The sequence below is a fragment of the Protopterus annectens genome, chromosome 4.part0 (assembly GCF_019279795.1).
Source record: "Protopterus annectens isolate FY-2018-M chromosome 4.part0, PAN1.0, whole genome shotgun sequence".
Classification (NCBI taxonomy): domain Eukaryota; kingdom Metazoa; phylum Chordata; order Ceratodontiformes; family Protopteridae; genus Protopterus; species Protopterus annectens.
Window position 1 is genome coordinate 1,261,273,312 of NC_056733.1, and position 15,698 is coordinate 1,261,289,009.

The window sequence follows — 15,698 nt, forward strand, 5'->3', positions numbered from 1 at the left end:
ATTTTCAACAGAGGCCGGAAAGAAATGCTCCAGACGTATGTCTTTCTAACGTGAGAGGAAACTGAAGCACCCGGATGAAACCCACATGAATGCAGTGAGGACATGCAGACTCCACATAGAAGGCATCCCAGCCAAGAATCGAACTGGAGAACCTCTTGCTGTGAGGCAACAACTCCACCGCTGCACCACTGCATTGTGTGTGAGGGGCTATAATCTCAAAATAGCCCAAAGGTAAACTTAATCCACTGCTGGCCAGATGCATTATCTTTGAATGTGGGTTTCAATGCTGTTTCAGTGAATGTGACTTTCAATGGCAGAGAAGTGATAATGCTAAGTCTGTTTTCATTGTAAGACTATTGCTTTGTTTATTAAATGTCTATCAGTGTTTGTGCTATAAAATTTAAAATAAAAGTTATAAATTAAATTCAAATATCTGTAATCAATGTAGAAGTAAAGCATAAAACAGTATGCACACTGGGAGTTTTGAACAGTGTTGATGGCAACTGGGGAGAAATAGCCAAGTAATGGGACACTGGAATGGGTGTGTGTGTGTGTGTGTGTGGACTGGTTGGGGGCTCTGGTTTTGCTCCCCCCTGCAAAACATCCTCCGGGCTCCACTGCCAGGTCCCTAACTTCAGGGCTGACATTCAGGGGTATACTGTCAATGTGATCATTACAGAGTATGTCATGTTTCAACTTTACCTTATAATTTTTTTTTTTAATTTGAGTTTTTGATAAGGTAGATCCCGCTAAGCCCATGACCATTCTACAGCTGCAGTCTTTGGCTCATTTCTGTTCCCAGGCATAGATACATTACACATCTTTTCCCATATATGCTGAACACTTACAGTCAAACATTCCCAAGAATTACTTCTCTTTACACAGAATGCACTTCTTCAGTTCAGCAAATGACACCACGTATTTCCTCTCTGCCATCTTCTCTTCTACTCTCTGTTTTACCATTTCATAATTAGAAAGCAGCAAAATGACCCAGTCCCGTGGCACAGAGGGTTAAAGCCCTGACTTTAACCCAGACAACCAATGTTTGATTGGCAGTACAGATGCTGGAGAGCCCAGGTGGGGAGGATAGGAGTGACAGACTCATGCTGGCTCAACCATCCTGGGGGAAGAAGACATCTCAGACTTGAAAACTGGGTGACAGAGGGAGCAATGGATGTTGCACTTGTGAAGCATGACTTTACTAAGCGTAGGTTATACAGTGGTGCACCACATAGCAAAGAAGGTCATATGTGGTGTCATTCATGCATCCAAAGGCAAGTCACATCTATGTAGCTTAAGTGGGCCACTTTGGGAATAACATTCCACAGGATTAGGAATAGACTTTGCAGGATCCTGCAGACTGACCTGCTCTCAATCACACAACTATCACATCTTTCTCAGGGAATGAATTAGCTGATTTGGCCCTTCGGTTGGGAATGAACAGGTCATTGGGTTCATGAAAAGAAAAATGCATGGGTCAACTGGACAATGGTAGGACAGTCATGAAGCATGACCATGTGGGGAGGGTGAAAAAACAATGTGCTTCCTGGTTTCACTACCCACAGCTCAAACTCCATCCATACATGCTGTGAAGTTTGTACTGTGTTTTACCTTTACAAGGAGAGCTAATCTTAGTAAACATAGTAAGACTTACCATTTTCAAATATGGCACCAGTACTGAAGGAAAGCTCTGAGTCATGTTCAGCTTTGCATGCATACAAGGCTCTTGCTTTTCGGCCTGTCACACTGTATAAATGAGAGAAATCATACTGTAAAGCACATACAAAAATGATATGTTACAGCTTTAGGTCTGTTTTCCTATAATTTACTTTATCATATGATGACTGCAATAATACAGAATCATATCACTTATTTTTCAAAAAAACTGAAAATGATATGAAAAATACACCCATGGGCTTTCAAAATCTGCAGTACTAAGACTATTAGAGAAAAGGCATTTGTTAAAATAAAAGTATTTCAGAAGCTGATTTTGCATTCAAGGTCATGCATATCTAGTAACACTTTCAAGGAAGTACAGATTTTACTTGTTCCTAGTCATTATTTCAGCGAGGGCTCTTTTAAATACATCTCTAGTTGTAAAAGCAGTAAACATGTAGCATACTGTCATTTGGATGAAACGTTAAACCGAGGTCCCATCTGCTTGAGATAGTGGCAACACAGGTGGATGTAAAAGATGGCACTATCAAAAAGAGTAGGATAAGTTCCCCGATGCCCAGGCGAAACTTTCCCTAGTAACAGTATAAATTCCACTTCAGGTCTTCCATGAAAAGAGGCCGCTAGACAAGTGGGACTAACCCCGTCAACAAAGGATAAATAAATAAAATAAACCTCTTTCATATACACCTGCACGTGCAAACATACACACAGTAACTTCTCTCTCCATCTCCTTATAGGCAAGAATGGGATGTGACAAGCTCATACCTTCCAAAATGTCGGAAGACACCAGTAAATGAAGTTATAAAATACTGCTGTGTTACAACAGAATACAACAGGTCTTTTATGCCTAAGGCCTGGACAGTGGGTGAAATGTATCTGCTCTGTTTCAGTCAACACTTGCAGTATATAAATAAAGACACCTATGAAAAGACTGATGTTTAACAGTAATAATGCTCACTGCTGTTAGTCTACAATAGTGGAATTAGAATATGTGTTTCTTCACCTGAATGGTGCCCAGACAACTCTGTGCCACAATATTAAAATCTGAATATAATACAGAAGAAAAGAACTATGACCAGTAACCTTGACAATATCACACAGTCATACTACAGTAGCAGCTGAGGGTTGGTCACACATCAAGCTGAAGTCATTCAGCACACTTGTGTGTAAAACCTACCTGATTACAACTCCTTTTCTACCACTTCTCTTCTGAAAGTGATCTGTAACATTTTAAGTGGTTTTGTTTTGTTTTGCATGCGTTGCTGTAGCAGTTTTACTTACCATGGGGGTAACTGTTATTTGCATTTTGTTTGATGGAATTATTTATTTTCTAGCTAAAACTGTCAAGAAAAAGCTTTTGTTGGCATTCTGAAACTCGTACCTCTGAGGAACTCAACCCCACAGCATATCAAGTCAGGTAACAAGTGCTGCAGTAGAGGTGGAAATATTGAAGAGTGGCAGGCTTTTTTCAGTCTTGATCTTATTTTTTCCTGCTTTTCCACTGTGACACGCAAAACAAAGTAAATGCAGTCACTCAAATTCTGTTTTTAATCTAATCAGTAGTGCACTGTGTGTTTTACTATTTTACACAAAAGTACTTTTTATGGAGTTACCATGAAGTCTGTGCAATGGTGAGACAGGTTGCAGCTGTGTGTTGTACTGCCAGAAGCCTCATGCTTGCTGCAGTTCACTTTTAAAAATGGCATGAATGATGTGATTTGCTTCTGTAGAAATTGTTTCTCATTTATGTAGTATTTGCAGGTGTGCAAATCAATATAATGATGTTAGATGTGTTCTGCATATTTCTCAACTGTTCAGAATATTGCAAAATATCCCTGCCTGTGTTTTCACTCACAAAGGCAGAATTTTAACACACTACTGCTACAGACTTCATATATGACTCCCATGTGCACATCACAGTCTATCTCCATGATCCATGTCCAGTACTATCATCATTACACCGTCTATTAACCCTGAAATAATTTTAGGAATAAGCCTTTTGTTAACTCAGAAACTGCTTTATATATCTATCCTACAGGCTTTTACATTTGCATCAGAAATGGGGGAAAAACAAACAAACAGCTCATATTACATACAGAACTAAAATAATGCACCAAGTTTTCACTCCATTGCCAAAAAGCAACCATGTTTGTGTGTGCAACAATGTGTCAAAGACAGCTACTGTGACAATCATTACAGAGCCTACTTCTAATTTCATATCCATAGCTAATTTTCAAACAGATCCATAGCATTCATTAACTTCTCCCCTACATACCAAACAAAACACTTTAGCCATACATGTACTGCTGCCTCTCAAAACATTGCCAAAAGTAACGGCACACAGTTGTGAATCAATAGTGATAACAGTCAGCATGACCACAAAATGAAAGTAATACATTCACCAGTATAAAAAATATATTTTTCATTTAGTAATCAGGAGCAAAAGAAATTCATTATATCCTAGCAGAACCCTTACTTTTCATGATTTCCCAAACAGTTTTCACTAAAGTATGGAGGAAGCTATCAGCCTCATCAACATCAGCATTTCTGAAACTTCCCGCTGAACTCAAATAAGAGTCATCATTGTAAGGATTTAGAACTCCAACTTTAGAAGTTAAACCAATAACTTACATCACTGCTGTCACTGGAGAAAACACTCCAGTCCACAGAATTGATTTACACACTGAACTGACAGCCCAAGTATAATTCCTTAAATGACTTTAAAGGTCAGCAGGTGTTCCACACAGATTGAAAAATAACAGAAAAAATGGAAAAATGATTGAAACCATGAAACGATTATGGCAAAAAACATTGCAACAAGAAAACAATCATGAAGGTAAAAATAGTGGCAAATTTATTTTTTACCTAAAAATTTGGCACAGACATGCATTGTAAATGTACTGGCTAGCCACAGAAAAACAAAAATGTGTTTCTCAAGGTGCTATATACAAGAAAGAATCTTGAGCTTCATTTTAGAATCCATTTTTTTTTAATTTTTTTTAAAATCTTTGGTTCCGTGAATATAGAATCGAAGTTGTTTATGAACATCCAACAGATGTAGCTTGTACTCTCCAGTGTTGGAAAATGTTGGAAAGAAGACACAGACTGATAGACTGGTCGATAGTTGACCCTGATGCCACCTTGGGTAGAAAGGAAGGCTTAGTCCGAAGGGATACCCTATGTTTATGAAAAATCAGATATGGTGGCTGGGAAGAAAGCACCTGCAGTTTTGATACTCATCTAGCCAATGTAATGGTGACCAAAAAAAGAGCATTCCATGACGAGATTTAACTCTGCCTTAGCTGAAGATTCAAAGGGAGGCTGGGTCAAAGCTTGAAGAAGTAATGTTAAATTCCATGGAGGAGTAGGGTCCTTAATTGGAGGTCAAAGTAAAAAGGTACCTTTAAGAAAGAAAGGCCAAATAAGGCTGATTTTCACCTAAGTGAAAATTAGAAATAGCAGCAAGTGGGACCTTAAATGTCAAGTAACTAGCTCCACTACTGAAAATAGAATCAAGAAGGTCATGAACAGCTGGGACAGCTGCTGAAAAGGGGTCTAATTGACTTTGGAGGAACCAAATAGAAAACTGTTTCCATTTACTCTTATAAATCTTTCTGGTAGAAAAGTTCTGGGATGATGTAAGGATGTGATGAACTGGGGAAGAAATCTTGAATTTTCTAGTCATTACGAAGTGGGAAACCGTGCAGTCAGTTTGAGGGTTCAAATATCCCTGTGAGGTATGGTGAGATGTGATGGGTGAGAAAAAAGGTCTTGAGAAGCATCTAACACCCAGGGAGGGAGCATCAGGTGAGGCCACAGGAAGGGGAACCACACTTGCTGAGGCCAAAATGTTGCAATGAGGATTATCTTGCTTTTCTGCTGAAACGCTTTCTGTAGAAACTTTGGAACTTTGGGTTGGGAGGGTGGCCTAATGGTTAAGTTGTTTGCCTTACAAACACAAGGTGCAGGGTTTGAGTCTCACAAGGGAAAACTGGCTAGGCTTAAAATGGCTCGCAAGGGCAGTTAGCTTAGTACTCATCTATGAACCTATGAATCTATGAGAGGTATAACAGGAAAGGCATACAGGAGACCGTGGGGACAACTGTGAATCAGAGACTCTCTCAGTGACTACCCCTCTGGAGGGATCAGGGTAAAGTACCTGCTGGCAGCACGGTTTGCCACATTGGTGAAAAATTATTTCTGCCACCAACTGACTGAAAGACCACTCGTGAGGAAGTAAAAACTACCTGCTCAATTTTTCTGCTAGCACACTGGACTTCCCTGAAATATGCATTGCTAACAGGAAAATGTCTGGAAAAGATTGCATATTCCCACACTCTCACTGGCTTTCAACATAGAGAATAGGACCTGGTTTCCCCCCATTTGTTGATTTACCAGACAACTGACATGTTGTTTGTCTGAACAGCAACCATCCCTAGAGGGAGAACATCCTGAAACTCCTGCAATGCCAGTAGGATTACTCTGATTTTCTAGGATACTGATGTGAAGATTGACCTTTGAGACCACATGCCTTGGACCATCCTTTCAAAGTAATGACCCCCCCCCCCCAGTTGGGAGGCATCCATTGTCACTGTGGCCTTGGGTGTAGGAAGAATAAAAGGGCTGCCAAGAGCAACAGCTTCCATGTGAATCCACCATGCTATGTGCTATTTGCAAATATTTGGAATTTAAATCATTACAGTCAGAGGGTGGTGCCCTACTGACCATTGCACCGCAAGGGTCCATTGCAGTACCTTCATGTAAAATCTTGCTAAAGCTATCAAAACTATTGAGGGTGCCATTGCTCTGAGAAGCTATAATATCCAGTCTGGCTGGAGGGAAGGGAAAAAAGAGAGACTGTGTAATACTTGGTTCCACGGATTGCTTAACATTGTCTGTGGTAAGCTTGCTACCTGTGTCACAGTATCCAAATGAACACCTGTGAATTCCAGGACTTGAGTTGGGGAGAGCTGAGACTTGGCAGAGCTCACTGTGATGCCCAGTTGAATACATAGATGGAGCAAGTAATCCCTGACCTGAATCAGTAGACGCTTGGTGGAAGCAGAGAGGAGCCAGTCAAACAGGTAAGAAATCACCCAGAGCCACAAAAGGGGAAAAACTGCCATGTTAGTTAAAATCTGTGCAGTCTCAAGTGAGCTGCAACCACTGCCATGCACTTGGTGAATACCCGGGGGCTGTGATCAGACCAAAGGGCAAGGTTCTGAACTGATAGTGACTCTAGAAGCATAGGTATCTCTTGGAATGCCTGTGTATCCTGATATGGTAATACACATCTTGGAGATCTATACAGCGCATTCAATGGTCCTTCCACAACAGTGGCAGAATGGAGTGAACAGTTACCATCCAGAGCTATAAGTGTTTTGCAAACTGATTTACATTGCAGAGATCCAAAATTGGTCTTAGGTTCCCTGTCTTTTTTGGCACTAAAAAAAATCTCAAATAGGTTCTGGATCCATGCTGGTTGGGGGGACCACTTGGACGACTCTTTTTTCTCAGTAGCTTTTCTATTTCTATGGCTGCTGCTTTTCTCTAACTGGGTCAAACGTTGAGAACTCTTTTGGCCTGTTGGAGAGGTAGAAGAAAAGACAGTAGGTAATAACATCTGGATATTATTCGGTGTGTTCAAATATCTTTGGTAATGTTTGTCCAGGCTTCTGGGTGCAGAGAGAAATGCCCCCCGACTGCCCCCAGAGCACAGCAGTCATGCAACCCTTCAGGGGCGATGAAAGGGGTACTCTGAAAACGGGACATTTGAAGTCCTGATGTTGAGGGGCCACCTCTGTGTTCCATTACAATTCCCTTCTCTGCCATGGGGGAATGGGTCTCCATAGACGTCCTGGGAAGATCCTTACATCTTTTGGAACTACATCATTCTGCTTCCTCTCTGGTTCCAGAACAAAGTCTTTGAAGGGTAGAAAAATATATTCCTACACCACATGAAGCCTTCTTATCCTGCTCATTCCTAGAAAGACTTTCCCTCACTTTAGGGCCAACCAAGTGGATCCATCAAATGAAGCACTGATGAATGATGGCTTGAAGGGCTCCGCAAAGTCACAAAGATGCATCTTACAGTAATTCCTGAACCTGCGGCTGTCAAAGTTCCCTCTGGGACATGAGAAATTAACCACACTGAGGCATTCCATAGGGACTGGAGGGTGGCCAGTTGCAAATAAAAGGTATTTTTGTCCTCAGCAGACATGGACCCTGAGAGGATATAGAAAACTCCTTGATCTTTTCCCTCTGAAATCTCGGAACATGTGCTAAATAGTTCAGTGACCTGAGGGCAAAGGTCACTGAAGTGTAAACATGCTTCTCAAATCTGTCCAATGCTCTGGGATCTCTGTCCGGGGGATGGACAGAAGAACCCTGTTCAGTCAGTTCTTTCTTGGTGGCCATTGCTACCACCATAGCATCCACTGGGTGACTCTTGCTCTCATGGGCCCTATCCTTTGGCACAGTGAGGTACTTATCTGATCTCTTGAGGATAAGCTCTGTGATGTCCAGATCCTTCCAAGCCCAATGGGAGATAAGGTCACCATCTCATGTGCTGGGGGGGGGGGGGACTACCCAGGGCATAACTGAGCCAGCTCCCAAAGCGTCGAGAAACACTGACTCCTCCTGGGAAGGAGGGACTGAAAGACCAACCACCTTTCTGTCTCAAAAGTTCAAGAATTTCAATGAATAAGAAGTTATGTACCTACCATAATGTTCCATGTTAGTTGTTTTCTTCTCGCCTTCTTTCTTGCTGGTTGGGTTCGGAACTGACCCTCGGCTCCGACTCGGACATCTTCAAAAGCTCGAGAGCTGCTTACTGGCTCGAGGCCCCCCTATGTCCCATGATGCCTGGCGCTAGATACCCAGATCTCGTTTGATAAACCTAACTACAGACATAATAATAACAATTATAATAATACAGTAAACTGTAGTAGGATACATGAACCTACTGGAGAGACTGATAGTCAGAAGTTATAGCCAGAGAAGACTCAGCCAGTGATAAAAAAACATAAGGAACTCTTCTCAGTCTACTAGGATAGGGGGATGGAGGGTGGGACGTAAGAAAGAAGGCGAGAAGAAGAAAACTAACATGGAACGTTATGGCAGGTACATAACTTCTTAATGTTAAGTTGTCTATCTCGCCTTCATTCTTGCTGGTTGGGACAGCGTCCCTAGCACCTCAATCCTGGGTGGCTCATCGGAATAGACTCTTCAGAACAGTGGAACCAAAATCAGCTCTGCTCCTGGAGGCTACATCCAGTTTATAATGTGAAATGAAGGTATGTGGATTAGCCCATGTAGCTGCCGCACAAATAGTTTCCATTGGCAATATGGCCTGAAAAGCCACTGAAGTAGCTAGAGCTCTGGTGGAGTGACCCTTTGGTTTAGCAGGAAGCTCTTTATTCCTTAACTGATATATAAATGTAATAATAGATGTCAACCACCTAGATGAGGTTACTTTCGACACCGGTATACCTTGTTTACCCTCAGCATAGGACAGGAACAACTGGTCTGATTTTCTGATTTGCTTGGTTCTATGCAAGTAAAAGCATAATTGTCTATGAATGTCCAACTGATGTAACTTGTATTCTGCCTTGTTGGAATAATTTGGAAAAAACACAGGTAGGTCAATGGACTGATTCAAATTACTATCAGATGTAACCTTTGGAAGAAAGGAAGGGTTAGTCCGAAGAGAAACTCTATCCTTGTGAAAAACTAGGTAAGGAGGATGAACACAAAGAGTCTGAAGTTCAGAAACTCTTCTAGCCGACGTAACTGCAACCAGAAGAAGGGTTTTCCAAGAAAGAAACTTCAAGGAACAAGAAGCTGCCGGTTCAAAGGGGGGGGGGCAGTATCAGAGAAGCTAAAATCAAATTCAGATCCCACGGAGGCGGGGGATCTCTTACTGGGGGCCTGAGTAGAGTGGTCCCTTTAAGAAAGGCTTTACAAAGCTTATGGGACATGATGCTTGTATCAGATAGGCCCGTATGAAAGTTTGAAATTGCAGCTAGCTGAACTCTAATCGTGGCAGAAGAGGATCCAGCTCGAAAAAGTTCCGCTAGAAATTCTAAAATATGGTGCACAGGGGCTGAAAAGGGATCTATATTCCTGGTCTCCGCCCATAAGGAAAAACGTTTCCACTCACTAGCATAGGTTTTTCTAGTGGTAGACTTATGCGAGGATAAGATGATTTCACATACTGAGTGGGAAATGTTCGGAAGCCTAGCTAAGGTCGAAGTGGAGAAACCAAGCAGTGAGCTGGAAAGATTGAAGAGATTGGTGCAGCCCGCCCGATTGATGGATCAGGAGGTCTGGAAGTGGGTCCAGGATTCAGGGCTGCTCCAGAAGGTGATGATGCAGGAACGGTAACCAAATTTGTCGAGGCCAGTAAGGGGCAATGAGGATCATCTTGCATCCCAATGTGGTAGCTTTCTGTATTAGTTTGGGAATCAGGGGAAATGGAGGGAATGCATAAAGAAGTCCCTGAGGTCAATCGTGAACTAGAGCATCTCTGGGGAAGTGGCCGGGAAGAGGGAGGAGAGAGAAGAAACTGTCGCACTTGCTGTTGAAGGGGGTGGCAAAAAGGTCGCAGCAAGGCTGACCCCATTTGCAGAAGATTTTGTCTGCCACAGTCTGATTGAGAGACCACTCGTGAGGCATGAGAATTGCTCTGCTCAGCCTGTCTGCTATAACGTTTGACTTCCCAGGGATGTGCGCTGCTATCAGAAACTGTTGGGCAGAGATCGCCCACTGCCAAAGTCTGAGTGCTTCTCGACATAAGGGGTAGGACTTGGTTCCATCCTGCTTGTTGATGTACCATACTACTGACATACTGTCTGTTTGAATTGCAATGGTCCCGGTGGGAAGAGAGTTCTGAAGAGCTTTCAACGCTAAAAGTACTGCTCTCATCTCCAAGACATTGACATGCAGATGGTACTCGTGAAGCTGCCAGGTGTCTTGGACTGTTCTGCCCTGAAAATGCCCCCCCCACCTGATCAGGGAGGCATCCGTGGTCACCGTAGCTACTGGAGGAGGGAGAATGAATGGTCTGCCCTGGCGTAATGATGGGGAAACCATCCACCAAACAAGTTGGTTTTTGCATGACTGTGTGATCATTATCATGTGAGACATTGGGAGTGTGACCATCCGGAACTTCGTTCTTTGAACAGACCTGTTTAGTCTGCGGAGATCCAGAATGGGTCTCCAGTCCCCTGTCTTTTTTGGTACCAAAAAGTACCTTGAGTAAATTCCGGATCCTTGTTGATCTGCTGGGACTGACTGGATGGCTCTTTTTCTTAGCAGTTTTGAAATTTCTTGAACTGCTTGATCTCTTAGATTGGGTGGAACATCTGGAAGGGATTTGTTGGTAAAGTGTGGAGTGCGAAAGAAGGGGATTTTGTAGCCTTTGGATATGATAGAAAGTACCCATTTGTCTTGGGTTATACTTTGACAGGCTTTTTGGTACAGAGATAATCTTCCCCTGACTGCCTCCGAAGGTGGACAGCCGGGCAGCACTTCAGGGATGCTGGAAGGGCTTGTCAGAGATAGATTCTCTTTGGCCCTGATTTTGAGGACACCCTCTGCCCCTAGGGCGGCGTCTATTGTTGTTTCCTCCTCTTCCCCTGGAGGGAAACTCTCCAAGTGTGTCAGGCACGGCTCCCTGGGGTTTCCGGAACCACATTTTCCCACTCTTCTGACCTTTAGGATACGGTCTTGAAGGAGTGGAAAAACAGACTCCCACAGCAGAGAGAGTCTTGCCTTCCTGCCCACACTTGGTAAGGGTATCCTTCACCTGTAGTCCAAACAGAGCAGAACCATCAAAGGGGGTGTTGGTGAAAGATGCCCTGAAGCGTTCCGCAAAGATGCATAACCGCATCCAAGCGTGTCTCCTCAGAGCCACGCCTGTGCCTGCGGCCCTACTTGCTCCATCGGCTGCATAAGAGATGAGCCGCATGGAGGAGTTTATTACCGAATTTAGAGTCACCAGCTGGGAGGCAACCTTAGCCTGGGCCCCCGCAGCTGACGGAACTTGAAGGGTATCTCCTAGCTCTTTAAGGAGATCCCTTTGAAGGCGGGTAAAATGGCACAAATAGTTCAGAGACCTCATGGAAAAGGTCGCTGAGGAAAACATTTGCTTCCCATATCTGTCCATCATCCTAGATTCCTTATTAGGGGGATGGACAGACAAAGAAGTTTCAGACAACTCCTTTTTAGTGGCCGCTGCTACCACCATGGCATCAACAGGAACACCCTTGGTCAGAAATTGCTTGTCTTGAGGGGCAGTAATGAATTTTGTGGGCCTGCGGGGAGTTGGTTCCATTGTGTCTGGAGCTGACCACGCCTTTCGAGCCACCACAGACATCAGTGGATCGAAAAGACGGAGACACCCAGGAGGTGGAGGGTCAGGATCCAAACGCGTCCAGGAATACAGATGCATCCTCGGAAGGGTTAAGGGTAGTCCAGTTCCCCCTCTGCCTAAGAATATCAAGGATGTCCGAGAAGGAGACGTCCTCAGAGGGGGATCTCGGGGACCCTTCCGACTCCTCTAAGTCGGTATCTGAAGTGACAGACTCAGGGGAGTCAACATGCTTCCTTTTGCATTTCCTCTTTCGAGGGGGGCTCCTCTGAATGAATGGGGTAGGCCTTGGGAGAGGATGATAAACCCAATGGGGTGTCCTGGAGCGCTTGTTCCCCACGCTTTGGGTCTGGAGGAGGGGTCGAGGCAGGAGCAGGCATCATGGGGGGAGGAGCCGATGAGGCTGACCATGAGGCTGACTCAGATGCCAGCACACTCCTCATGACCTCGAAGGCGCCCCTTCCCGATATCGGAGAAGGCTCCGGCTCCAAAGAGACCGGGATCCTCCCCGGCACCGAGAGAGACGGCTCCGAAGCTGATGTAGGAGCCGAACTCACCTGCACCAAAGCTCCGAGAGGGAGAACGTGGTCGGACAAGGGTCTGATGCCACTTGCCCCCTCGGAGCTGACGAGGGAGTCCCAGTGCCCAGATACCTCCAAGGACGGCACCATGGAAGAGATCAGAGCCGACGATGGAACCGAAAGGGGAGGTATCGGTGCCGACTGTCCCACGATTCCAGCCTCAGCATGTTCTGGCTCCGAACTCAATGGATGAGTCGAAGGAGGAACTATTGCAGAGACAGGTAGAGCCAAACCCTGATGAGGGGGGCTGGATAGCATTTTATCCAGGGCCTGCGATTTTAAAAGCCTGCTCACCACTCTCTCCAAATCATGGTCAGAAAGTCTAGATGACCGAGAAGAGTGGGATCGATGACTTTGCTCCGATTGCAACAAGGGTGACCCTGGAGCTGAGTGTATCGATTCCAAGGATGGTGACCTGGAGCGTTTTCGACTCCCTGACGGTTCCGACAGAAGAGTCGGGGCAGACTGGGAGATAAGTACTTCGGCTCCAGTCAGAGCCGAAGTTGACTTGGAGATATGTACTTCGGTTCCAGCCAGAACCGAAGTTGAAGCAGAAGCCACACCCGGCAACGGCTCCAAACTGGGAGCCGACGGCTTCGATGGCCTGGAAGGTTTCACTGATTGAGTTTCGACCGGTGATCCTTCAGGTTTAAGCAAACCCCTAAGGATAAGCTTATTCCTACGCTCCTGCAGGTCTCTTGGACTAAAGGCGTGACACAGCGAACAAGAGTCCTGCAGGTGTAGGGCGCCCAAGCAGTAGACACAAGAAGTGTGACCATCTGTCAGAGACATTTTCTGACAGCATGAGTCACACTTCTTGAATCCAGACACTTTTGTGTCTTTAGACATTCCTGTAAAGGAAAATTCAAATACAAAGAAAGAGTACAAAGGGAAGTAGGTAACTAGAAAAAACACACACAGTCCACACAAGTTATCACACCCTAACAGCACACACACTCTATAATATAAGACCTACAAACTACCACAATTTCTAATGAAAACATTTTTCTACCTTAAAAAAGAAACAAGGATAAGGCTCTAACTAAAATGGCTTACCTTAAAAAGGCAAAACGGGAGTGGGGGAGGGAGGGGAAAACCCTCTAAGAAGAAAACGAGTTTTCAAGGGGGGAATTAAACACTAACAATATCACAAATCCTACAACTATGTACGACACTAAGTGTTATAACTAATAATATACAAAAAGTTCTAATATTATCAATAAAGTGAAAAAATACGACCCGAGCCAGTAAACTCAACCTCGTAGCAGAAGCGGCAAATGAGATCTGAGTATCTAGCGCCAGGCATCATGGGATATAGGGGGGCCTTGAGCCAGTAAGCAGCTCTCGAGCCTTTGAAGATGGCCGAGTCGGAGCCGAGGATCAGCTCCGAACCCAACCAGCAAGAATGAAGGCGAGATAGACAACTTAACATCTATACTTCCTCAAGGGGTGATCTGGTGGACCCCCCCCCCAATCAAAGACAGTGTCTTTGGTTAAAGACAGTGCCTTTGGTTAAAGACACCTGCACACTTCCATACAGGATCCCCAGAGGGAGGTTCTGGAGAGGACTTGCAAATGCCATCAGAGTCCTGAATAAGGGCTATTTCTAGGCTTGACCAGGCTGGCTGTCCAGATGGGACAAGATGAATAGACTTAGTATACACAGTAGACAGCTGAGGAGGGGGTGGATCTCTGGAGGGCAAGAATGTCTTATGCACAGAGGTGGAAACATTCTCTCCACTACCTCAAAGGTAGAAGTAATTGGGGGAACCATCTCCGAACCTGGCAGGAGCCGAAGCCACCTGTGCAGAATAAAACCCAGTATCCCCATGATCCTGCCTCAATGCAGAAGTCAGAGCCGAGCAAGGTTCCAAGAGGAGGAGACATCTCTGAAAACAATCGAGTTGAACACAACCTCCCCTCCCGATGCAGTGCTAATGCTACGACTCTGAGATCATTCTGTCTCACGAGTTTGGGCCATCTGGATCAGCGAAGTTGTCAGAGATATCAAAGACCAAGTCTTCGGATATGACACAGACAAGCCTGGAATTCTTGGGTCCACAGACTCTGAAACCAATGGACGGATCACAGTAGGAGTTAAAAGCTGTGCTTGAACTGGAGGTAGGCTCACAAATCCAATGGGAGATGGGATAACTCCCAAATGAATCTAGGGTACTCATCATCCTGTCCACATCTGTTTCTGATATGCTCCTAGATGACCTGAGGTATGAAGAGGTCAAGGGTTGACGGGCTACCATTTGAGGTGTCTCCTGCCAGAATGGTGAGTGGGGTGTGGGTGGAGGGCAATCTCCCCTGCATCCCCTCATGTGGAGGACAAGCCCCCCACACCCACAAACATATTGTATACCAACTCTAAGAATGCCACACCTCGGAGAATAGGGAATATTCCAAGAAATGACATCTCAGACTTAGTATATGCAAGTCCATTCTTTTTGCCATTCAGTCTCTGCATTTTGGGACTCACTCTAATGGGTCCAGATATTTCAAATGGTTACCAAGTAAAAAAAAATAAATGCTGTACTATAAGTACAATGGACAGAAATACTTCAGTACCACATGAAAACAAGGACCTACAGCTATTCCACTACAGTGATGCCAAAAAACATCTTACTACACATTCTACATATTGCTGTGTTGCAGCATCACAACTATATTCTACAATTATGATACCAGGAAATTGTTAGTGCTGGCTCTGGGTATACAGAAGACTGAAGTCCTGAAAACAATCTCAGTGCTCCAGACGTAGCTAGTGAGCTCAGTCGCTGCAGCAGCCAACAGGAGGAATGGCAGTCAGTGCCCAACATTAGCTATCCCATCTTGGTGGAAGAAAAGTAGCACAGCTGTCTGGGAATATGACACCAGATAAGGGTGAAGCAGCAGTCTGAATGGCATATGATGGGTGGTCCGGCCTACCTAGCTTCAAAGCATACTACAGATGGATTTCACACATACAAGAAGTGGATCAGTACTGCAGGATCCAGTTGAGCAGTGCACTAACTGGCTGCCAATGGGGGAAAAAGTCAGGAGTGTAAAAATAACTCCTAATT

General features: G+C 44.5%; 1 protein-coding gene across 1 annotated transcript in view; it reads right to left on the reverse strand.

The window, feature by feature from the left end:
* Window positions 1-15,698, reverse strand: part of ARHGAP26 (Rho GTPase activating protein 26) — a 3,815,868-nt gene that overhangs the window by 83,424 nt on the left and 3,716,746 nt on the right. Inside the window, exon 22 of the mRNA XM_044069158.1 lies at window positions 1,655-1,746. Coding sequence (XP_043925093.1) covers window positions 1,655-1,746 — 92 coding nt within the window. The remainder of the gene's footprint in view (window positions 1-1,654; window positions 1,747-15,698) is intronic.